Raw genomic sequence first — 25,325 nt, forward strand, 5'->3', positions numbered from 1 at the left:
TTAGAAACATGCATTAGAAATGCAATACCAACACGCAACTAATTGCACTCAGTTCCTACACTTCATTAGTAGATATTTTGCCACAAGTTAGCCCAATTATGCTCTTTTTCACTGTGTAAGTATGTTTGCATATTGCTTTGTTTTAAACACAGGTGCACAGAATTTCTATATGCACAGGAACAACACCAAAAAGATTAGAGTAAGAAACAACAAAGGGCAATTTACAACAAACATGGGATGTGCCTCTACCTGTCACGTTAGGTCTGTGAGGCAAGAGTGTAACAAAGTTCTGGAGCTTCATCAACATGTTCACATACCAAAACAGGGAGAGATCTTGATCTCTCGCATATGTTAGTCTGCAATTACCATTCTCCCAGTCACCCAAGTTAATGAATTTACAAGTAACATCCCCTGACCTTAGTTCTGCCCTGTATAAGGCACCACGGGTGTGCTGACCTTCACTTTTGACACCTGAGACAGCAAAAGGCAACAGGAAAAAATAAAGCGGCATAAACAGCGAGAGAGAAAGACTGACGCATAAAAGAACAGCTATCCCTGAATGGCAAGACCTTAGAGAGTCTTGAGCAGGGAACTGTCCCTTATTCCTTGTCACATAAAGCACACACAGTGAGCACGCATTCTGACGCCTGTCGTATTATCCTATTTAAAAGAACATTTTTAAAATCTAACAAGAAAACAAGACATGATATTTTCACTGTCCAGCTGTGATGAACGTGAACAAGTGAATAAAATATTCTTTGGGCAAATGGCAGCATTTTGGGAAATTATATCAATAACACCAATATATATAATAATATACCAATTATATCAATAATGTTGTTTCTTTTCTTGCCACAGAGTTTAACATTTGCCCCTACCAGCCTAATTTATTGACCATTTAAGTTTCTTCGGCCAGACCTGTACAGTATAAAAAATCATGTACAGTAGTTTGGCTTAAGTTAAATTGGTGAACAATTTACTCAGAATTCTTTTTAGCATAGTTTCTAATCATAATTTTACATGGTTCATTTCATTTGGAGTCTTTGCAAGTTTCCATTCACCTGTGTTAACATGAGAGTTCATGTACCTTTTAATGGATTTGTGTATAGAAGGGAATTCAAATTGATGAAATCTTGAAACATGGATGGCCCTTAATAGGGAGAAGTCTGAATATTTTATTTGTAAAAATGCTTTAATCAGATAACATAAAAATTATGGGGGTTTATTTAAATGAGTAATTGCCAGCAGCACCATGGACTTGACGTGGTCCACAGTGCTCATCTCAAAATTTTCTCCAGAAGTTCACAGAGTGTAGTAGCAAAGAGTTCACATTAAAAACAAAACTTCAGAAAACAGTAACATGACAGTTCTCATAGCAGTACTCTTCCACCTCTGTTGGATACATGCTAGACAGACTTGAGTGCCCTGTCTTTTCCATCAACCCAGTCCCTGTAGAAATGATGCACCCTGTACACATACACAAGCCATCTGCTGATGAACATGCAGCAGGTGTTGCACACATGCAGTAGAAAAATTTGAATCACAGTTTAGTAAGCTACATTCCTGGGCCATCACTATTACAATCATATGATTTCCAAGCCAGCAGGCACTGCAGAAAAGTTACAAATCCCACAGAACAGAGCCAAGTCAGATTTCACATTGTGCCACCTGTGCTTTTTCATTTGAAAATCTGATGGTGTGTCTTATTTCTAGTTATTTATCTAATGCACCAATATGAGGTGTAGTGACCCATGGTTTTGTTTTTAAAAAGCCTTCTTCTCTATCGACCTTGAACCTGCAGTTTGGGAAAGATTTGAGACTGACAGGAGAGAAGATGGCTTCCCCCACAGCATCCTGCCAATACACCTCCACACGTAAGTGCCACTGTTAATACCTGTATCATGGCTGTTCAGGAACCTGGACATTCTGTAAAGCCTGACAACCAACCAGCTGAAGTGGCGGTTCCGCTGCGTGTGCAGGTATTCTCCAGGAACTACACCAGCCAACTACCAGACATAGAACTAACCAAACCACCAAAGACTCTCGGAGTCAATGGGCTACTATCTTTTGTAACTCTCTACCAGCAACAGCAGATGTCAAATCTGTCTCAATCCACAATTACTTTCAGTTTTAGTACTTCTGCTTTAACCATGTCTATGTTTACTGCTTCCATTTCCACAGAATATAATAGCAACCATTGGAATAAAAATATTAGAGCATGTCTTAAATAGGTGTACCTACCTCCAGATCTCAGTCATTTACATCTTTACAACGGAAAGATGTGACTAGTTAACTGAAGAAACATCTTAGTAAATTAATTTAATTCATCAGCTTGTTAACAGCTGATCTTTTTATCTGGTCTTTACTCAACACTAATTAATAGGATTCATGGGAAGGACTGTCTCATGCCTTCAAAGAAGAGGGGGGTTCTGTGTACACTAATAAAAACAAGAGCAGAATGTTTCACGATTGAACGCCCTGAAAAAGTGATTCCTGAAAAAAAAATGTATAATGTAGTGTATGCAAATAATATATAGTAATAAAGAGAAAAAAATCCATCCCATTCCAGACAGAGGTGGAAGAGGTAACACTCTGTCTTGTGCATTTTGTTGGGTGTTGGTTCTCAAACTAAAGTCTTCTTGTTACCTTGCTGGATTCCTCCAGTTGAGTGCCTCGCTTCCAGGCCTCAGAGAACATGGAGCTGACGATACTTTGGGAACGGACATGTCCAGTTGGCTGGGTGTCAGAAACTCCACTGTCAGACTGATTAGAATGATTTGACTGAGATTCTGTTTAAAAGAAAGCAAAAAAACTGTTTACATTTCTGAATGTAAGAGTAAAGCCACTGTGCTCATAATGCAAGTCTGTGTGACCTTTATTGGTCATGCTTGTTAAATGTGTTATCCCACCAAATAACAGTGTTCCCACTAACGACTGCACAAGCTCCAGCTCACAGCCAGCCCTGTGAGTGAAGACTGCTGTGTAGACAATACAACAGAGCAACAAGACCATACTCATGCAGGCACACCAAATTTGACAAAGGAGCAGAACCACTATTTTCAAAGTTTGTCTCTCCAGAGATTGTCTCGATCTTTGCCTATGGGCAGGGACTATTTCCTAATTGCCAATTTCACATATTTCAGTTAACAAAAGCAGTTTACATCGTTAAAACAGGGACCTTGATTTGTTTTTTTCTCAAATAGACGAAGATAGCGGCATCAGGAATTTGAAATGAAGTTCCTCTTCTAAAAACACACACCACTAGAAGTAATAAAGGTTTTTGGATTAACATAGTCCATTTCCTGGAATAGCCCCTCCTGCAGTCTCCAAATAACTGAGAATAAAAAAGGTAATTAAGTCTTTCCATTATGAGACAGATCACATTATTACCTGGCAAACTAGATGAGCTGGAGCCTGACTTGATACTGGAGCTAGACAAGGAAGTCCAGTCATACGCCGATTCTGTTCTCTTCAATGCTTCCTGATAATTCATGTACAGTTGCTTCCCATACTAAGCAAAATGACAAACAAATGTAACGACTATACAGGCTCTGTACCCTTTTCAGACTGCTAATCTCCACCGCCGGCTTCTCTATTCCACCTTCTTTTTCCCCAGAGATAAAAAGCAGGCTCTATGTAAAGGAGCTTGCACAAAATTAAATCAGTGCAAATTTCATTTTCTTTCATTTAGCAGCAGTGGCAATTTCCTGCTCCCAATCTTTTGCCTTTTTATTAGTGAATTGCTAAAAGAAATAAGAACAGTTTCTTTATGCTAGAAGAGATTGCATCAAACCACCCAGATAAATGCAAGAAATGGGCCAACAAATAAACTAAGACAACGTGGGCATCTTAGAAAACAAATCTGTCAAACCCAAAGTCTCATCTCTTCCCACAAGCCTTCCTTTTAATGTCTGTAAGAGAGTTGGCTGAAATCTAGCACACATGTCAGTCAGAATTATGTCACATGACAAAAAAAGTACAGCAGAAATGGAAGGAAAGGGTCCAGTTTTTCTAGGGAATGAAGGATTTCTAGAGATGTAAGAAGAAACATTGTATAGTTCACATTCAAAATAGTTAAATAAAAGGAATTTGGATTTAGTGTGTATTTTGCCAAATAACTATAAATGGTTTCAAACAGATAATGACAACAACTCATGACAACACTGCAAGACTGGCTAGAGGAGGTTACCTTAGCAATGCGGATGCCATTGATCCATTGGTGTAGAGTTCTTACATCATCACAGCAAAGATACTTGATATACTGGGATTTCTTCTGGATCTGAGGATGCTGCAGAAAAAAAAATGTTAATCCCCACCGATATTTTAATAGCTAGGAATGCAAGAAAAGCCATTAATCTGCTGAGTTTTATACAGACAAATTTATTGCTAGAAGCTCTTGGATGGCAGTGCATACTTTGGGCCCACTTATAAATGTTTGAGAGTATTTCAGGAGGTGGGGAGACTGCTTTACACACAAATTGACAGCATGTCCAGCAAACACTGACTTCAGATTTGAAACACTAGGAAAGGGTGACTCTCGAGTATTTTAGTGCTGTACCTTCTACGTACCTACAGAGCTTTCTGCATCCCCAAGGCCCTTTAGAAATATTTATACTCTCAAACCAAGCAGTCAGAACAGTGTCAGCTTGTAAAAACTGCAAGCAAGGGACAGTCAAAGTGTGAAGAGTTGTCTCCTTTAGCAGTCTATGGACTAAATCACCACCTGAGGGAGACAACTGTTTTAGCTACCTCTCACCAAAACACACTGGCGGAAAGCAAACATACTCTTCTCTGCTTTTGCATGGCTTGAGTGAGACACTCCACAAATGACACCCTGTTGAGCACAATTCTGTTCTCAGCTTGTAGAGCCTTCAAGGTCCCTGTCCTACTGATACAGGGCTGTCATTTAAAATACTTGCTGTTCCCAATTGCATGTAGGAAAGGAAAAAATATTGTATTTATAAATACAGAAGTAAAGAAATACAATATATATATATATATTTAAATCAAACAATGGAAATCACTCTGGATGGATTACTCAGTTTGCTGTCTGTGCTACAGAAGTTACATGTCACAGAGCTGTCATGGCAACTGTGAATACTCAACTTATTATTATCCTGTATTAGCTTATAGACAAGAATAGAGTTTTGCTAGATGATCATAGGCATTTCAGTTTTACTGGAGACTGTCTTAAATATCTATCAAAGAACTTTTAATGTCTTTTCAGACTGTTTTCTCTTGCTACATCTTCCAAACACAATTGTTTCAAAATGAACATGAACACATTTATCTTCATAACCAGAATATATGTAACTAACTTCACTATGATTTTAGATCTCTGTTTTTGTTTTTCATAACCGATCTCTTTCACGTACACATTGTGTAACAAAGAGGAGTCTATGAAAGCATAAACAATTACTTCCCTAATAAGCCCATTTTTTCCAGACTTGTTCTAAAATTTGGCTATACATAAATAAAAGGAACTCTCAGAAATCTAACATTCAGGACCAAGGAGGTAATATATACAGCATGCAACTGTCGTGTTTCTCAACAGCAACCATCTTGCACAGTAAGGTTCACGATAAACGAAGGAGACAATATGTAAAGACTAGTCCATTCCGCACTTTATTATGGATCAACCTTTTAGCATGCTTTTCCCATTCATCTCTTCCCCCCCCCATTCATATTTTGGAGCTCTTTCCCAGCTTAGTGAGTCCATAAAATCAATTGTGTATACAAAAAAAAAAAAAAAATTATATGGCTTCTATGCTGTTGATACTAATATTAAACACTGATTTAATACGTTGAGAATTGAGGAAAGCAGAACTCAATTTAATTGGTGATTCGTCAGTTCCATACTGAAAATATAGCTTCATTTTGTATAAGTTAGCCAACTAACTTTACAAAATGAATCTACTTAAATAATAAAGGAAAACTTAGATGTTAAATTTTGACTTCAACATTTCCATGAGCTCCCTTACACTGGCAATGTATACATATTTTAAATCTACTGACACATAGTCTGATTTACTCTGGGTGATCAACAAGCTTGAAAAAAATATCCATTTTAACCTGTCAAAATGACATAGGTCGAAAGTGACATGCAATCATAAGAAATCAATTTAGTTCAAGTAACATAATACCTACAAACACGGGTATTTTTGCCTTTAATTGTGTTCAGTTAACTGTGCCAAGGACTTATAAGACCAGAGAATATACTTCCAATTTCAGTTTTATGCTTTCTCCCTTAATCTCATGTCCCATATTAGATATTCAATCTACTTGGGGTTATTAAACCTAAAGAAAAGGAGGTTCAGGGGAAACCTCAAGTTGCTACAGGAGGTTTAGGTTGGATATTAGGAAAAATTTCTTCACTGAAAGTGTGGTAAAGCATTTGAATAGGCTGTCCAGGGAATTGGTTGTGTCACCATCCTTAGATGTATATGTATTTAAAAGATGTGTAGATTTGATGCTTAGGAACATCAAACAGTGATAGACTTGGCAGTGCTAGGTTAATGGTTAGACTTGCTGATCTTAGAGATCTTTTCCAACATAAATGATTCTATGATTCTAGCTCTCAGTGGGCCCAAACACATGTTGCCCTGTCTGTTGAAAAATGAAATCCTTCTTTCACACCACACATAGGCAGTCACACGCTCCAGGCACATAAAACATTCTAACGTACTGCTATGCATAACACCGCAAGAGATGGGAATTAGGGAAGATAAAAATTCAAAGGAAAATTTTAAGCACAACTATTTCATTACTTACGCCGTTTTCAAATCCATGAAAATGCTTTACTTGCTATGAACAAACTGTGAAAATCTGTTTTTAAAAAGCTTTGTAGCTAGCTATCTTGCAAGAACTAACACCATTTTGAAAAACCTGTGAGAGTCAAGAGAGACCGGGAGATGAGTTGATGCAATTTAAAATAACTGAAAGCACTCAAGTCCCACCGTTTAAGATCAGGTCATTACTTTTGTACCATTTTTTCTACTTGTTCTTTCTATTTGTCCTTTATACACTGAAGTTTCTTCCTTTATAGCATCCCCTTTCCCTCAGATAGGGCAATATAGGTAGCCTTGACACTCACAATATTGATTTCTGCACAACTCTGGACCTATGCTCTGAGAAGACAGGAACTTCCTGACATTAGTGCTTCAAGGAGCACTTCCACTGAATCTAACTGCTGTAAAGCATAGTTTCCAAAGAAAGATTTTAGTGTCATATTTTATAGTAAAAAGCAAACAAACAAGCAAACAATCACCACGCAAACAAAAACAACAACAACAAAATCAAATAGACCAGGACTCAGTCTGGAAGTAAGGCAATTCAGGGCAATATGAAAATGTTTATGAAGTCATGAAGAGCATGGAGAACAAGCAACTGTTCACTTACTGTTCACTTACCAATACAAGAACTAGGGAAAATAAAATGGAAAGCAACTGATGGATCAGAAGTAAAAGAACATACAAGGTTTATGCTAAAAGTTTCTTGGGGTTCCAAAGCAGAACAGCTGAGATACATTCTATGACTCCCGAAACTTCTAAAGGCTGAAAAAGTATTCTGTGAAGTATCTCTGCAAGACTATTGTGTATTTCTAATTTTTCCCTAAGCAGTCTATAAAGAAACGCCACTGTCAGAGAAGCCAAGAATGCTATATGAACCCAGTAACACCATTCTTTTGTTGTTAGGAACTAAGACTAGTGTGGAAATGTCTGAAGCTCTTGAATTGCTATTTTTAGTGTTATGAGTTTTAAAACAATTAACAAGTTACCTTCAGCACTAAACAATAGTCTGTGGGTGCTTTGTATTTGTTCCGATAGTCTTGTCCATAGTAAACGTTGACATGATCTAGCTGTAGAAAGCATACAAGATCCCGCGAGACCTATTAAATACAAAAATATTCATTTACAAAATATCCTTTTAAGAAAACCACGCACACTGAAAAATCAGTCTAGTGTTAAGATTCAATGCTAATATGAAGTTTAGTTACAGTCTAATGTTAGTTTCAATCTGATTTAAATACTAACAATACAAAGAGGGGATACAGCCATGTATAAACTCTTGCATCAGGCATTTATTCTTTTAACAAGGTTATTCTTTTTCAAATTCAGTACATTTTTACGTGTGTGCGTGTTATTTGTATTTTGCCTTCTGACCACATTGTACAGGAGACTGCTAATGTTTATTCAGAGTTGGTATCAGGAAAGAGTAAATAAGACTGATTTGATCAGAAACTTTTTAACAGCTGCTTGTTATATTTCATCTTGGTAATAAGCAAGGTCTCCAAATTCCAATCTGACCATAAGTACACTTTTTATGATGTTTGGCAGTGATTGTAGGGCACAGAATTTCAACAGGGTATCCTGCATATAGATTGCTTTAATCAAGTAAAAGGCTATAGAGAGAACGTTTGAGATGTATTCAAGTCTAAAAGGGAGCTGATGCACTGGGAGAGCACAGGGACGATTTTCTCTTCATTGACAGCTGTGTGGGAAGCAAACTGCAGACTGCAAACTGCTGCAGATCAGTTCATGCTGTCAAGACCCACAGATTCATGGATGACTTGAACTTGCAGGAGTTCAGCCTTGAAGCTATAATGCATTTGTAGCAGCTTTCTATTTCCTTTTCATTATCGAAACATACAGAACACAGTAGTAAATGAGACTGAAGAAACAGAACGATATTTACCAATTTCAAAAAATGTACCACAAATTGGTCCAAAAAAGAATCCCATTTATATGAAGTAATTAAACCCAATAAAGTTATGCATATTGATTGTGAAGTTGGGTCTTGAGATTTTATGACCAGAATTTGCAGTGCAACTTGGTCCTTCATCTGAATTCCACTTGAGAAAAGACAGTCTCTTAACTCCACCAATCCTTTTTCTTTGGTGTTTCTGACCACCTAAGCCTGAATTTACTCAAAGAGCAGACCCTTGTTGTCATGCAATTTGGGGTTAGACAATTTACATCAAATACCACCACAGTAATTTGAAGTAAATTTATAATTTTCTTCCATGATAAAGCTGCACTGTTAATTAAGGGATGTGGCTCTGGTCAGGGCATAGCTAAGCCAAACTCTGAGGCTGACACTTGCACACAGATGACTTACCAGAAATAAACAACTTGGAGAAATTGCTTTACAGAAGCATACCTTTGCCTTCCCTTTAGGGACATAATAGATTCCAGAAGCTCGAAGAAGAAAGTAACGTTTCTTCCAAGACTTCTTACCATCCTCTTTCAGCCACAAAACTCCCTCAATTTCTGGCACAGTTACAGAACTTCCACAGAAACATTCCTGCAGATGAACACACAGTGGTTTGGGAAGAGATAGAAAGAGAACATAGTGCATGCAGGGTTTTTTTCAATGACTGAAATTCTGAAATTCCTTATCTAAGGAATGCATACACAACACATACTTTCTCCATGCAATAACATGACCCAGAGATTACATGCAGAAGGTCTAAGGTAAATCAGAGAAATACCATACAGGATCTTAGCATTTTCTCAACAGAAATATTAGTAGCTACTGTAAAGATTTTCTCACCACTGCTTATCAGAAATATCCTCCCAACAGCTTTACTGGTCTTAAATGCATGAGGTCACCTTATAGATAAAGCCTCGTAGGTTTTGTGTATATGTAGACTTAACTACATATGCATCCATTACTTGAGTACCCTGTTGCTACTAATGCCAATACTGCATTTCCTGTTAAAGTTCTATTTATAAAAAGCTAACAGCGGAAAGAAAAATGCATTAAATATACTCCAGACTAATATGCAGAACAGAGATTTATGAGGAATCCTAGAAGACAGGAAGAATTAGACAGCATTACAACCTTCTGCATGTTGTGGCTCCAAACAACTTTTTGATACACAATATTCACATAACCACTTATTAGAATCTGTGGTAATAATAGACTAAAAGTCTGCAATATGCTACTCCTAAGAGTAATTGTATTATTAAGTATAATCAAAAATTAAATATTCAAAATATTTACTTTTGTGTAATGATTGAAATCATAGTCATTATTCTGGAAATAAAGTGGAAGCTATCACACTTCAGCATGGGTACGTCTCTAGAAAAATGTCACAAAACCATTCTGGTTTGAGCTTATAGATACTATTTGTACTGCTTGCTTTATTTGCTACACACTTACTTTTTCTGTTGTCCTCAGTTCTGTAAACTATTTATGTGTTCAATATTAAATAACTTCCTTTTCTGTCACTCATTTTTTAAATTTATTTTTTCGTGGTTTATTTTGAAATGTAAATGAAACTATTTTTAACTGCCTTGCTTACTAACAAAATTTAAATATTAATATAGACTCTTCAGTGAAACAGTGCTATAGAATTTTGTAGAGAATAACAATGTGGAGAGAACTAGTTTAAAAAAAAAATATTCCTACTACCTCAGATAAATACAAGTTTTGACTGCGTTTAGCCACAGTTAGAAGTAACCTCACATTGGTTACCAAACAAAATAAGAACACATTTTTATTAACCGATTTTATATGAAACGGTGAGATTAAATTAGCCATTTATCTCAAATGCAACACATTCCATTCCATTTTCCCAGAACTACAATCAGCTCCATTCATGTATTTCAATAACCACAACCTTTTAGAGTTTAGCTTCGAACTCTGAAATGACTAGTATGTCCTTCTTATTTTGGAATTCTCACCTCTAGCAGCACCTCTTTATTTCTGTCTGCCATCTCAGAGGTTTCTTTTTTCCCCAGAAGATAGTTCTGTAAAAAGAAAAACTCAGTATTTCTATAGGCATCATGAAATGCAGCCAAATAATATTTCTCATGTCCCTTTCTGCAGCAGTAAGAAGAAACAGCTGTTATCTAAGAACATTATGTTATTTAAACAAAACTTTATAGTCCAATTGAGACTGTCAGACTGCTAAATATTACATGGACCTTAATTACTACTACCTTTTCCAGTAGCATGAATCAGTCTCTACTCCTGGCCTAACAGCCTCATAACAACATTATCCTTGCTTTCTACACAATTAACAGCTGACTGGTACAATGTATCCAGAAATAAAAATACTGGGAACTTGAAAACCTCACAAAAAATAATACACAGGTATCTTAAAACTTGTTACATCCTGATTTTATTTATGTGTTGACAGAAGTACGTACAGAAGAAATGTACTTCTTTCCATGTTGTGCTTACAGTTCTCTGAATATTTTTCATGAAGAATTACTAAATACTCTTTGTCTTCTTAAAAACAACCTAATTATGCATGGGTACTATATCTTATTTAGTAACATCCCTTGAACTCTTTTTCAGCTTGGAAAGGACTGGGACTACCAAAGTCTTCCTCTTCCTAGCCTCTAGCTCTTACTGGGGAGACGAAGGGGGGGGACCAAACAAACAAACAACAACAATCAAAAAGTATTCATGAAGTTTAGCTAGATCAAGACTTTAAATGAAGGAGAAATGCATACGTTAAAATATTGGTTTTGTCCTGATACCTTATTCTTACAGACAGTACCTACCATATGTACTAGCAGTAACCATTTATCAACTATATGTTTTTAAAAATAATTTTTTTTGCAGTTTTTCAGCTTTCTCACAAACCACTTGAAAAAGACTTGGTTTTCAATTTTTGCTCAGAAGTACACTGTCTGAAAGGATGGTCATGCAAAACTGACACTTAGCTTGGTAGATAAATAGGTATTTTGGATTCAAGCAATTACCACATACATGTCATACTGATATAAACATAATACATGACACCAGAAGGCAATAGTTTAGCTAGGAGTTATAAGAGAGCAAGTGATATTATATGCAGTTCTTCTTAATTCCAAATCTTCAAAGAGTCACCTTCTGCTTTTCTGTTCCCTTTAACACTTTCCTCCACCCCCTAATGGTACTGAACTGCTACTGGATATCAAATCTGTAGCTATCATCTGGAAATCTCCATTATTGCCCGTTGACAATCAGTGCACAAGAAAACAAGAGGACCCCTAGGTTTCCTAACCAGGAAGCAGGATAAAGGGCATGTTCTCTTCTCTTGTCATTCATTTGAGGAGTGGCTATCCTCTCTGATTCTCTGTCCACCTTCTTGCCAACAAAATAACAACGCACAGAGGAGGGGCATTATTCTGAGCAGTATCTGTCAATGCCGTTGTATTATCACATATTTACATATGTGAAGAGCATGAAGTATTGGTGCAAATACCATAAAACTGCCTGCCTTTAACTCCATTAAAATTACCCACAAACACATTATAAAACAGATTGCTTCAGCTCATGTTTTTCTGTTAGGGACCTGATTTTGTACCAATCACAACGTGAATTTACACGGCACTGAGATGTGAAGTTGCATAGCATTTTTATACACATAAAAGTATCAAACTAAAAGTATTGAAATGAATACTATAAAAAGTAGTAAGAAACTGAAATCAGGCGTGCATGTGCATGTAAATGCATACATTCACCAAGAGCCTCAGGATTACCTGGGGATTCTTGAAAAGTGCATATTTCTCTATGCGTTCCACAAACATTAGTTTGTTTTGACTGTCTCTTGTCCAGTTCAGAAGATTTTCAACTAAATTTTCATGATCTTCAAAGATCCTTTCTGCAGCAATAACAAAAGAGCAAATACATTTTAGTCTGTCACATTTTGCTAAAGAAGCTACTCCATAGTTGCATCTTGGAGACAAGGCATGTATAGAAAGAAAATACAGTTCAAGGTCTACCAAAATGAGGAAAAAGTTTAAAACACAATAAGAAACTAAAAGAGCTTAGTCAACTTTCAGAAATGCCTGGCTTAAATTTACACATACACACACTTAGTACTCTCGCTTCCCTCTCTTCAGGCTTATGATCTGTATATTAAGCCTTAACAACACATTTTTTGCTATGCCACAATGCTTACCATCCTACTTGAGCACAATGGACTCAAATAACAATATCTGAAATGTTATGAGTACAAATAAAAAAGCTATCACATTTATATGTACTCTGGTACGCAGAGCCCCTGAAGGAATTTATGAGGTGGCTTTTTCAGCACAAGATTTGATTCCATATACCTAGTCACTATCTCGCTCTCATAAAGTATCCAAAAAAGTAATAGACAATGATCAGAGAGAAAATGAAATGTTTCTGAAATGCAGAATACCCATAGTTAGTGCGGGTATGGTAGAAGAATTCTGAAAACTGACACAGTATTTCTTACAGCTAATCTGTCTGGGTGGATAAATGAACAGTGGCTTCTGAGAACACTCTCAGTTGAAATGGTCATCACCAGTAAAAGGTAAGGAATATAGGCAAAAAAGAAGAGAGGAAGAAAAAAGAGAAAAATTTACTGAAATGGCCAAGAAATGTCTTAAAATCCTTATTCTAAAATAAATAACAAAAAATATATCTTTGAGAAACCACTGGACCAACTTTCTCCTCCTTTAAAAGACACTCAAGCAGAATCTTGCTTTCTGCATTTTGTTCCGTCTTCATATAGGCCATACAGAAGCACTTAAGCAAATTAGTTCTTTCAGAATCCTTGGGGACTTGCTTGACCTTTCATTAGCATGTGGAATATGCTTCTCAACCCCAAAATCAATTACACCACATTTTTACAGAGGGCATATGGCACCGATCACATTCAGACCTACGGTCTATCACTAAGAAAGACTGAGATGACAGGTGGCACCTCAATATCCTTAGTGATTAAGAATACGAAACAGGGTGAATGCAACGGAATGTCATCTGTAGGGAATGAACGAAGGTTTAAGATGACATAGGCATAACACAGGACATTACTGAAGTCTCAGTGACATCTTTCTAAGGTGCTTTCAAATTATAACTCAACAACAAACTCTATCAGCAACACAACAATGCTGTCTTCCAAGAACGTAAAGAAATGTTAAATAACAGAAGAACAGAACAGAAAAATCATGAAGACTGTGATACACAAGCTTAAATCTCACCAGAGCCTAATTAGGGAAACTGGATAGCTTTCCAAATGTATCAATTGCTATTAACAATAACTGAACTCAAACATGAAACAAAATATTCACCGACTACGTATGTACCCCTAGTTTGCAAAACAGCAAGTAATGCAATGTTCCCATTACTGAACTTATTACATAGAATTAAAAAATTATAACTCTTGGTTATTTCATATACCTGCTCTAACAATAAATGAAAATGAAAACAAAATGAAAACAATCTTTGTACAAACCAAAAGAAACCTTCCAGAGTCATTTTTGTTTAAAACCTGCAGAGTGCAACTGTGAAAAGCATTTCATTCTGTGTCCATTTCTACATCTGTGAAACGGAAGTAAATATCACTACGTTTTTGGGCAAAGCACATATAAAGCTACTGGTTAAACCATTGCAGAGTGGCCTTGTGCTTATGTGCATGTATCTAAACCAGACTCCTCAAAAATTAGTTAACCACACACATTTGAAGCAGACCACATAAAAAGCAAAGACGAACAGGAACACTACAGGCCACACGTCTTTCTTCACTGTTTGTTAGCTCAACACTTTTACTGCATTTCACTGCACTGTGCACACAATGAACAATCAACTAACAACGATAACATGAGAAACACAATGTGAAGGTAGATAGGTCTTCCATGCCTAGCTAAGGGAAAAATCATAAAAAAGGTGTTCCTTCCTATTACATACATATTTCCAGAAATGTTTGGAAAGATGAACTGGCTGCAAAATAACACAATACAATATAAAAAGGTAAGAGGTAAGAGCTTAAGGTAAGAGCTTTGCCTTAACCATTTTTCATCTTTTTTTTAAGTTCCGATATAAAGTGCATGAGGTAAACTGTCTGTGTTTTGGATTGTATTTTTTAAAAATACATGCGATTTGGGTTTTCATAGAATTTGTGCATATTATTTCTGTTTTCAATACAGGACAATTTTAAGACTTATTTTATTCAAACTTCTATGTTTTGAGCCTGCTAATATGGTATTTTTCATATGAAAAGTAGAAGAGGATAACTTCTCACCCAGTAATAGCTTTTTTTGTCTAACAATAAGTAACATTAACATCCTAGTGTGGCACGATAAACATTATAAAGATTAAAAATTTAAGCCACTCTGAGGACATAGATATGGTTAAGTATTACATCAAAAGATAAGAATTATAAATTTATAATGATTACTTACCCATTTGCAGTTCAGAGATGGTTTCCACCAATGACCAGTCTAAACTGTAACCACAATGTGATTTGTCCATCAGATTGTCTAATACTTGTCTCACTGTCTGCCTCTCATCTACCATCATTGTTTTTGAGCTGTCATCAGACATGTGGACTCTGATCACCAACTATTAAGCAGAAAATTAGGAAAACAAGAAGAGGATTAACTTCCCACATTTCCTTCATTTAAAATAAAAACCTATTTATTAAGATCTAGTTTCTTTTTCTAAGATTTTGTTAAATAACATAAAATATTAAGATCAATCAAAATTATCCCTCAAATGTGAAAAGCCATCCATGATGATTAGATATTTTTCTTGTGTAAACTTAGCAGAATACCATTTTCCTTTAGTATATGGGGGTAAATAAAGGTTTTGCCAATATAACAGAAATGTACTTTAGGTGTGTGTTAAGGAGGAAAAAATTCCATCCTGACATAGTTCCCTGATCTGATAAACATGACAATTTTTTTCATAGCTGTAGGTAGCACAAGCATAGATCAAGAGTTCTGCACAAACTTCCAAAGAATGACAATTTTTCAGATTTGCACCTCAAAATTTCTGCCTGTTTCCCATGTATTTTCTAAAAATGCTGATCATATAAACTGTGTACCTATACTAAATCTTCCTTTCCTAGGGAGTATGAAACATTAGTGTAGAGCAAATCTGCTTTTAAAACAGTAGCTTTTCATTGCCACTTTAAAGAGGTTGCTGCCTAGAATGAAACATGCAGCTGTTTTTTTCATTCATCAGAAAACAAAACAATAGATTTGTCTTGCCAATTATTATGCTGTTTGCTTCCTTTTTACACCTTACTCAGCTGGAAAAGTTAAAGCATATTATCTATAATGCACTGGTTGGTTTGTTAATTCTCTTCTTTCAGCCAGGACAGTTTTTCAGCTTTTGTTATAAATGCTAAATGTAAAAGACATAAACAGTTATGGAAGAACTTCTAAATTTTAACATGAAGGCTAAATCTGGAGGGAACACCTCCAGCTGTATTCTTTGTTAATACATCAGGTAATATCACTAGACTTCTCCATTTGATAACCTCTGTCCATAATCTGGAATACCTACATTCCATTTATCACTAGAAAATCCTACTATGTGAAACGGGAAATGGGTATATAAAGAAAACAGACCCAAATTTTAAAGAAAAGACTGCTTAATGCACAAAGACAACCTCAGGAGGCTGGATCTTTTTTTTGACTCTGTGTGGAAGTAGGCAGTCTTCTAATAGTGCACTAGCAGCAGAATAAGCTATTCCTTAAGGAAAACATAATGTTATTCCATATGCTAAGTTTTTTTGTTAAAGTCTAGATGACAATACATTATCACTCCAGATTAGAACATTACAGTGTTCTTATTTTCTTTAGGGGTTCTTAAGTGTAATAAGACACAAATGAGAAGAATTCTGCCCGCGTTTTCCAGGTGAACAAAATATATATTAAAAAAAAAAAAAAAAGTGTAAATAATTTACCTTTTTCACTTGTGCCTCTTTAATCTTCTCTAACGCAACTCTGATCTTCTCAGCTTTCAGTTTAGCGGCCTGTTCCTCCTGGGGGGAGACAAGATACACCGAATTCCAGTTATACAAACTTCATTTGTGTTTTAGAAGATTTAATTTGCGGCTATCACACTTGAAAACATGAACTGAAATGCAAATTTACCCACTGATAATTCCGTAACTACTTGTTAGTGATGATGATGATTATTTTCAAAACAAGAAATGTTACTATACACGTCTGACTCTTAGAAATACAACTACCTTTATCTCCAAAATAACACACCGGAGGTATATATTTTGTATAAATACACTTGGTTTATCTCTATTCTTTCACGTTGTAAATAGCCTTGCACAAGAATTTTAACATATGCATTTAAAGTCATAGTCTTGGACAAGATATTGGACAGATAGTGGACAAGATAGTGGACAATTAAGTGGACTGAACAGATTTACGGTTGATCGGCATAAGACTTACATTCTGATATTTCTCAATGTGCCATTTAACAACATAAAGAAACTATGTGAAACAAATCCTCTAAACAGGATTTCACACTATGTCCACTGATTTGGAAGACTTAGTCTGCATTATGTAAGTAGCCTGAACACTCCCTTTATCCTTACTAAATTCTGTATTTCTCCTCACTTGATGTATTTTAAGACACATAAAGCAAACAGGCATTCTTTTCTTCAGTGCTCTTCTAAAATCATTAATCTGGTTTTGTTACAACCAGAAGAAATGCATTAAAAATCCATTGACATAAATCTATTCTATCTGCTGGTACTAAAGAAACCTACCCATTAGGACATTATCAATACTATCAGGTTTTAATTTCTGGATTATTTTTTTTTTGTCATTTGTATTTAAAATGGACTGGAAATGAGCAGCTAAACAAGTAACCACTATTTTCAACATGATTATATACGGGTTTCAGATTTTTAAAAGCCTTAAAACGTTAATTTTCATTGTGTCTAATACCTAAAAGCACCATAATAATTTATAATCCCCCCCCAATAAAAACAAATAAAATAAACAAATACATTAATAGGGAAAAAAAATCTGCTTTAAATTATTAAATCTTCTTATAAATGAAAAATTAAGATTTTTCTCAAGTAGTACAACCTATCTCAAGAACAGCACGCCATATAGATTTTTTTCTGCATTGCTTTCTTGTATTAATGTAACTTGTGGTTTGTTTATTACATTTAGATGACCGCTTTCCTTGTAAATATCAAGATTCAGCTATCCTCAAAACCACAGAGTTTAATCTTTTTGCTTCTCAGTGAATTGCTAATATTCCCATCAACTGCTTAAAGGTTTTTCTGGTTGCACTCTTACTTAACAGCTTTTGCTCCCTCACACCTGTGGCCGTACTATCACTGGGAAAAAACATGAAAAGAACATCAGCTAGACAAGACAGGGTCTTGGGAGACACATAACCCTTGTCAAAAAAAAAAAAAAAAAGAAACAGTAAATTGGCACATGTAGAAAATTTCAGCTTGAAACATTATCTAGGAATTCTATTACCAAGTAGCATTTTTCTTTTTATTAGTCTAGGAAACTAAAATTTTTTATTCATCATAAAAATGGTGTCACAGAACCCTGATAGGTTAAATCAGATTAGTATTCTATTAAAAGCTAAAAGAAAAAAGCACCGTGATACCTACAATCATTTAAATATAAAACATCCCCAGAGTTCTACAATTTCCTTCCTCTTTCTTAACTGTTTTCATCCAGAGAAAAAAATTAGTACCAGAAAACCCAAGGATTTAAATACCTACAAGTTTCTAACAGTGACACTACAAACCCATGCATTATGAGATCAGCAAGCCTTCTTAAATTTTAAGACACATTTGGAGAAACTTTGTTTGCAGTTTTAAAAAGTTGCTCATTAACTCAACCATATACCTTTATTCCTGTACAAAGGTTGACAGCATGTTTGGTTTTGCTCTTCACTAAAGTCAAGCAGCACAATTTTCCAGCCCATTTCACTGTGCACCCATGCAATGCAGCTATCTATAGCAAATCCCAGCAGGAGCACTTTATAGCCACAGCACACAGGTACATGCAGCAACAACAGAGAGCAAGCAACAAGGAATCAGATGGGGACCTCTCACACACTTGTGCCAACACAACTAAAATATCATAGTTTATCTCAAAGTTCATAATCCCTTATCATTCCCTAAAACGTTTGTTAAAAAGTATAGACCAAAAAAGATTTCAAGGATTTACTATTCTACCACTTATCAATTATCTTTCACTTCCCACTCAACTTTAATGAGGTTCCAGATTTCAGAATTTCTTATACCATTATTAAATTTTAACAAAGTCAGTTTAAATTTAAACAAAAACCAGATTTACAATGCTAAAAATAATAATTGTTTTTAACCAGATACAAATGATAAAAAGAGGTCTGAATCTACTTACTAGAAACAGAGGAAAAGGAAGCAAGAATGTGAATTTCTGAAAGCACAGAGTAGTCTAGGATTTTAAGTGTTGTTTTTTGTTTGTTTGTTTGTTGTTTTTTACTTTATATAAATATAATTAGTTTTAAGGCTATTGTTGCAGTTTGCTGATTTGACAAATGTTTTTTTTCAGTGGAGCAGGAGGAAGAAATATCTATTTTGATACTTAAATAACCAAATAACTACCGAATTCTTCAATATTCAATGATTTATTCTATTCCTTTCATAATTGCCCAAGCAAAACCACCCATCCACATCTCCCCCATGAGAGCCACCTCCAAGCCCGTCCCTTTGCTAGTAAATCCTTCTAGTACTGGCAACATGAGTGAGGCTGCCAAGCGGTCATCAACACGCACATAAATGGCAGGACTGCCACCGAGGTCATGGTTCCACAAGCAGTATATAGCAGCGTAAATCCCTGGTATGGCTGATACAACTGCCTCCCTTGCACAGCACTCCTTTTCAGTTGTATCAGACAGATGCCGTGGGTGGGGAGCTGACCTGGTTGAAAATTAGCACAGCAGGAAGACTGCTTTTCAGCAGAAACTCCTCCTTGATAAGGTTGCCTTTACAGTCACATACATGCTATATAAAAGCATGAAGGAGTCACAGAGGACATAAACCCACAGAAGTGTTATCTCCACCTCTGATAGGAAATGAATATTCTCTTTTAGTAGCAGTACACATCACTAAAAGTGCTACATAAATTCTTTCTTTGAAGGGATAGCTCTGGGAGTGCAGTTATACTTGCATTATGAGGATTTGAGCCTTCACAGGCTTTTGACCTTGCTGAGATTACATTCAGTTATGGGAAACATTGCACCTGTTTTAAATAATGCTTGGCAACACACTTATCACGAGAACTTGTTCATCCTAACATATTGTGAACTAAAATTAAGAGCATAACTCTGCAACACAGTGGTCTTCAAACTTAGGACTTTTTTTCTTTTTATACCAGAACTCAGCTCCCAGTAATTTTACCCTATAGTGTAATATTGGTAAGAATAACCCCCAAAATCTGAAGTTAACATGTCCTTAGTATAATAATCAGCATTCTGCTCAGTTCCCAGTTAAATGTGCAGTTAAAGATATTCTGGTTGTGCTTCAGTGTTAAATATGCAACACATGTGCTATGACAGAGCTGACCTTGCTTAAACAACTTCGTATTTCTAGGTCAGTTTTATTTTTTGCTTCATTGTACACTTGTGGTCATTAACTGATTTCTTCTGCTTGCCAGACAGAATGTAGGCAGAATAAAGTGGAAAAATATCATTGAAGTTCATAGTATTTAGGAAAGCCAGCAAATAAATTATAAGATGTAAGTAGCAAAGTCCACATCCCATTTAGGTTAGTGGGGAAAACACAGAGAACACAAGAAGAAATGTGTTTTATGTCTACTACTGGAAATTTTTCTATAAAGTCTTCTTTGAATAAAGATAATCAAATGCACGTGAGCAGCAGTGACTTCTGAAGGATTAAAAGCAGGTATCCGGTGTTTGTATCAATCTGAGCGTTAATGAAGTGTTTTCTGTTTATTTTTTACTAAAGGAATACTAGAATACATGTACATGTGATTAGCACTGGAAGGGAAACGCTGAATGAGTGCGTAAGTAATCAGGATAGTGTTCTTTTCCTCCACTCTAGGTGAATATTAACAGCAGTTCTGTATTTCCCGACAAATTCATTAGGACACGTAAAACACCATGTAGCAAGAGTTGCACTGTCCATTTATGAACTGAAGCAGAATTAGTTTTTAACCATTCCCAAAGATTTTTTTTATTACATTTCTACCTCAAAATAACCAGGAACAACCTATATGTGAGGAAAGTAAGCAGGAAAACAAGAAACTCCTCTCTTCTAAAGCTCACTAAGCATGAAAGTGTACAGCATCTACTTCTGTTGTGAGAAGGCTGCACTCTCTAGGGTTGGCTTGTGCCCTGCTGTCCCCTTCTCCCTTCCCAACTCAATATAGCATTTTCTGTACCTCCAGTAGTCTTGACTTCATGTATTATATTAATACATTCAGAAATGTATGTGAAGCAGTAGTATGATTTTGGAGTTTGTCTGAGACAACTTTTTCACATAGAATGTTTAAATTATGATGATACAACATACAAACAAACAAAGAGACACAAACAGGGAACTGTAATTTTCACTTTCCTTTAATTGAAAAGGTAGAGGAAGTGAAACAGAGGAGGACTACTGATGCATCCATCAACCATTCAAAAAGCAGCCAACCCTCTTTTTTCAATCTCACCTAATAGCTCCCATGAATGCCATCTTCATTTCTCCCCCCCCAATATCGGTGCACCATTTTTGCTAGTAGAAGCCTAACTCCAATAGGGGAGACGGCTTCTGACAGGAAAGTGGAAAGCAGCAGTGACATTTTAAGTGTATCTCAGAGCCACACTGGCCCTTGTCAAGAGCTCCCCAGAAAGGCTCTCTCCCCTGTCTGCACTCTGTTAAGGCAAAGAAGGAAAGCAAAGACATAGAGGGCAGTCGTTCATGAACTTCAGTGAAAAATGGCATCTACAAATCCCTCCAGAGCCTCTGTTGTGTTTGATCAAAATTAACAAGTACTTCAGTGTTGTGGGGGTTAACACAGGTAAACAATTAAGTCCCACAGAGGTGCTTGCTCACTTCCCCCAAGTGAGATGCAGAAGGATAAAAGCATAAAAACTCATGATCTGTAATAAAGAGTTTAATAAGTAAAAGCAAAAGCTTTGGGTGCAAGCAAAGCAAAATAAGGAGTTCATTCATTACTTCCCATCCACGAGCAGATGTTTAGCTATTTCCAGGAAAGCAGGGCTTCCCCAGTAACTATTACGCATGGTGAAGATAAACTTCAACTCAAAATGTCATCCTCCTCCTTCTTCCTTCTCCTTTTCCCTCGGCTTTTATTGCTGAGCAGGACATCATATGGCATGAAGCAGTTAATTTTGCCCACATCAAAAAACATGGCTGTCTCTATCCCTGGGAAATCTGCTTTTCCATTCTCACAGAATGGTTGAGGTCACCTTGACCAACATGCTGCTCAAGCAGGGTCACCTACAGCATGTTCCCCAGGACAATGTCCAGATGGCTGTTGAGCATTTCCAAGGAGGGGGGTGCTACAACTTATGTGCAACCTGTTCCAGTGCTCAGTAACCCTCCCAGTAAAGAAGTGTTCCCTGATGTTCAGAGAAGCTCCTGTGTTTCAGTGTGCACCCTGACTGTTGTCTTGTCACTGGGCACCACTGAAAAAAGCCTGGCTCCATCCCCTATTTGCACACTGCCTTCAAATATTTGTATGTATTTCTGCGATCGCTCCCGAGCCTTCTCCTCTCTAAGCTAGTTAAGTCCCAGCTCTCCCAGCTTTTCCTCATAGGAGAGGAGCTCCAGTCACTTCATCTTTGTTGTCTTCTGCCAGACTCTATTCAGTATCTCTGTAACTCTCATGTACTGGGGAAGCCAGAAATGGGCACCATGCTCCAGATGTGGCCTCACAGCGCTGACTGAAGGGGGAAGTATCACGTTCCTTGACTTGCTGGCACTACTCCTAATGTAGCCCAGGATACTGTTAGCTTTCCTTGTAGCAAGGGCACATTGCTGGCTCATATTCAACACGGTGTCCAGCAGGAACTCTGGGTCCTTTACTGCCAATCTACTTTCTAGCTGGGCAGTCCCCAGTATGTATTTGTGCCTGGGGCTGGTTCATCCCCGGGTGCAGAACTTTGCACTTCCCCTTGCTGAATTACACAGGGTCCCTGTCAGCCTATTTCTCCAGCCTGTTGACATTCTCCAAATTTTGCATCATCAGCAAACTTGCCAATGGTACACTCCATCTCATCACCCGTATCATTAACAGAGATGTTCATCAGAATTGGACCAGTACTGACCCTTGGGGTACACCACTGGTTACTGGCCTCCAACTAGACTTTGTAAGGCATGCTTCAAGGCATGGCAGAGTAGAGTCTTATGCAACAGGGACCTACGTTCTACTGTCTCCCTGACAGATTGCCTGAACAACATGCAGCAAAACCAGTAGTAATGAAGGAAAACAAACAAACAAACAAAAAAAAAAAAACAAGAATGAGCACATCTGAATCAGACTGGCCCAAGATGCATGAAGCCAACTTCACAGCTGATTTATTCTAAGGTTTGGAGAGATTTCATTGTGTAGTAACCAAAATATACAAAAAACAGGGGAACCAACATTTGTAAGAAGCATATTTGCCTTTGGGGTCCGCAAAAAAATGAAGTACTAAATATTTGTGAAATAAAGGCATAATGTGAAACCTTATCTTTTCTCCAGATGCTGACATTCATAGCTGAAGCATTACATCATTAAATCACCATCTGGCTTCCTGAATGTAGTCTAACTTTCACATGCATCAGAATGATAAAAGAACTGGTAACTTTGAAATTCCACATCACATTTCTATTTCCTACTTGCATGTCCTAAATTAAGATATATTTGAGCCCTGAGTACTCTCTCAAAATTATTTGCATGTGCTCTGTATCTCACAGCCATAAGCGATGAAATCAAAAAGCTTAGTTTTCAGTATTCATCTTAACTCCAAAAACAAGCTTGAAGCTTTAACATGGTGCTTTATTTTCAATATCCAGTAAGCTACTTCATGGATTTATATTCACTTCTTTTTCCAAAACAAAATGGGCAGGCAGGTGAATTCTGTGAACAATAAAGCACAGAACTACATTTAAAAATGATGAGACCACCACACTGAATAGGTCATTTTTTGTGCTGTGATCTGCCCTGTGCTGCAACAGGATGTGTCTGTGCATAGCTCTAATGCAACAGAAACCTAGTCCATGACTAGAATTTTTTATAAGGATTTACATCAGAGGACAAAACCGGTATTTATCATTCCCCCAAATTCTCTCTACACTGAATATAAGGGGTAGATCAAGGAAGAGGAAGCATACAAGAAACAATAAAACAGTAAGAAACACACTATTTGACAAGTGAGAGACACCAGCAATAGACTGCAGTATGAGTTAGTTTTAACTCATCTAACACCTAACTACAAATGCAAGGAAAAGCCCAATTTCTTGGGACTGCTTCTCTCATTCTGGGGCTTATTTAACATTACAACAAGCTGAAGGGATCTAAGCCAGCAGCAACATGGACTTAATTGAGATGCATCTGGGGGTCCCAAGGGAACTGTCAGATGAAATTCCTAAACCACTATCCATCATGTTTGAGAAGCTGTGGCAGTCCAATGAAGTTCCCACTGACTAGAAGAGGGAAAATATAACCCTCATTTTTATCAAGGGAAAAAGGAGGACCTGGGGAACTACCGGCCAGTCAGTCTTACCAGCATACCTGGTAAAACTGTGGAGCAGACACTCCTGGAAATTACGCTAAAGCACATGAAAAACAGATGATTAGTGACAGCCAGCCCAGCTTCACCAGGAGCAAATTATGCCTGACAAATCTGATGGCCTTCTATGATGGGGCTACAGCATTGGTGGATTAGGGAGCAACAACTGATTGTTGCCTGGACTTGTGCAAAACACTTGATACTGTCCTGCACAACATCTTTCCCTATAAGACTTAGGGATGCAGACTTGACAGATGGACCCCTTGATGGATAAAGAATTGGCTGGATACTCGCATTCAAAGAATTGCGGTCCATGGCTCAACGTCCATGTGGAGACCAGATGAGTGGTTTTCCTCAGGGGTCTGTATTGGAACCAGTATTATTTAACATCTTTGTTGGTGAGATGGGTATAACCATGTGGTAACCACCACTCGTCCAGTATAACTAACTAGGAAAGGAAGATACGAAAATACATGGAGATGAAAGAGTATTATAGTTTGTGCCACAGCCACTGTTAATCTGTTAATCAATTTTCAACCAAGCAAGGCTTGCTGGTTTGGTGGCTATTTGCTTTGTTACTTGGGGTAAAGGGTGCTGACAGGTGGGAGGGGAAAGTGACAGACTTGAAATTCAGGAGAAACAGTCACAAAAGAAAAAAATTGCTTGTTTTTCACTGTGGTTTATGTTCCTCTAGAAGAGAGCCTAAAAGTTTGCTGTCAAGATGCCGAGCATTTTGAGAAAAATGTTGATGTATTTAAGAAAAATACAGACTACTTAAACATTATATTGTTTTGAAGTGACAAAACATACCTTGGCAAGTTCAGTCTTGCCTGAGGTTTTTCATCCATCAT

The 25,325-nt window shown here is 36.9% G+C and overlaps 1 protein-coding gene across 6 annotated transcripts in view; it reads right to left on the bottom strand.

Moving 5' to 3' along the window:
* The window catches only part of RAPH1 (Ras association (RalGDS/AF-6) and pleckstrin homology domains 1), an 86,672-nt gene that overhangs the window by 9,442 nt on the left and 51,905 nt on the right, over positions 1–25,325 (bottom strand). For 5 of the 6 annotated variants that reach the window (XM_068685880.1, XM_068685881.1, XM_068685883.1 and 2 more), the window contains 9 exons: positions 16,661–16,738; positions 15,150–15,309; positions 12,480–12,601; positions 10,689–10,754; positions 9,160–9,303; positions 7,778–7,888; positions 4,190–4,288; positions 3,391–3,511; positions 2,647–2,789 (listed from right to left, as the gene is read on the bottom strand). In XM_068685880.1, the coding sequence (XP_068541981.1) occupies positions 2,647–2,789; positions 3,391–3,511; positions 4,190–4,288; positions 7,778–7,888; positions 9,160–9,303; positions 10,689–10,754; positions 12,480–12,601; positions 15,150–15,309; positions 16,661–16,738 (1,044 nt within the window). Of the gene's footprint in view, positions 1–416; positions 472–2,646; positions 2,790–3,390; positions 3,512–4,189; positions 4,289–7,777; positions 7,889–9,159; positions 9,304–10,688; positions 10,755–12,479; positions 12,602–15,149; positions 15,310–16,660; positions 16,739–25,325 lie in introns of all 6 variants that reach the window. The other variant, XM_068685885.1, reaches the window with a different exon arrangement.

Source organism: Anas acuta, chromosome 6, assembly GCF_963932015.1.
Source record: "Anas acuta chromosome 6, bAnaAcu1.1, whole genome shotgun sequence".
Lineage (NCBI taxonomy): Eukaryota > Metazoa > Chordata > Aves > Anseriformes > Anatidae > Anas > Anas acuta.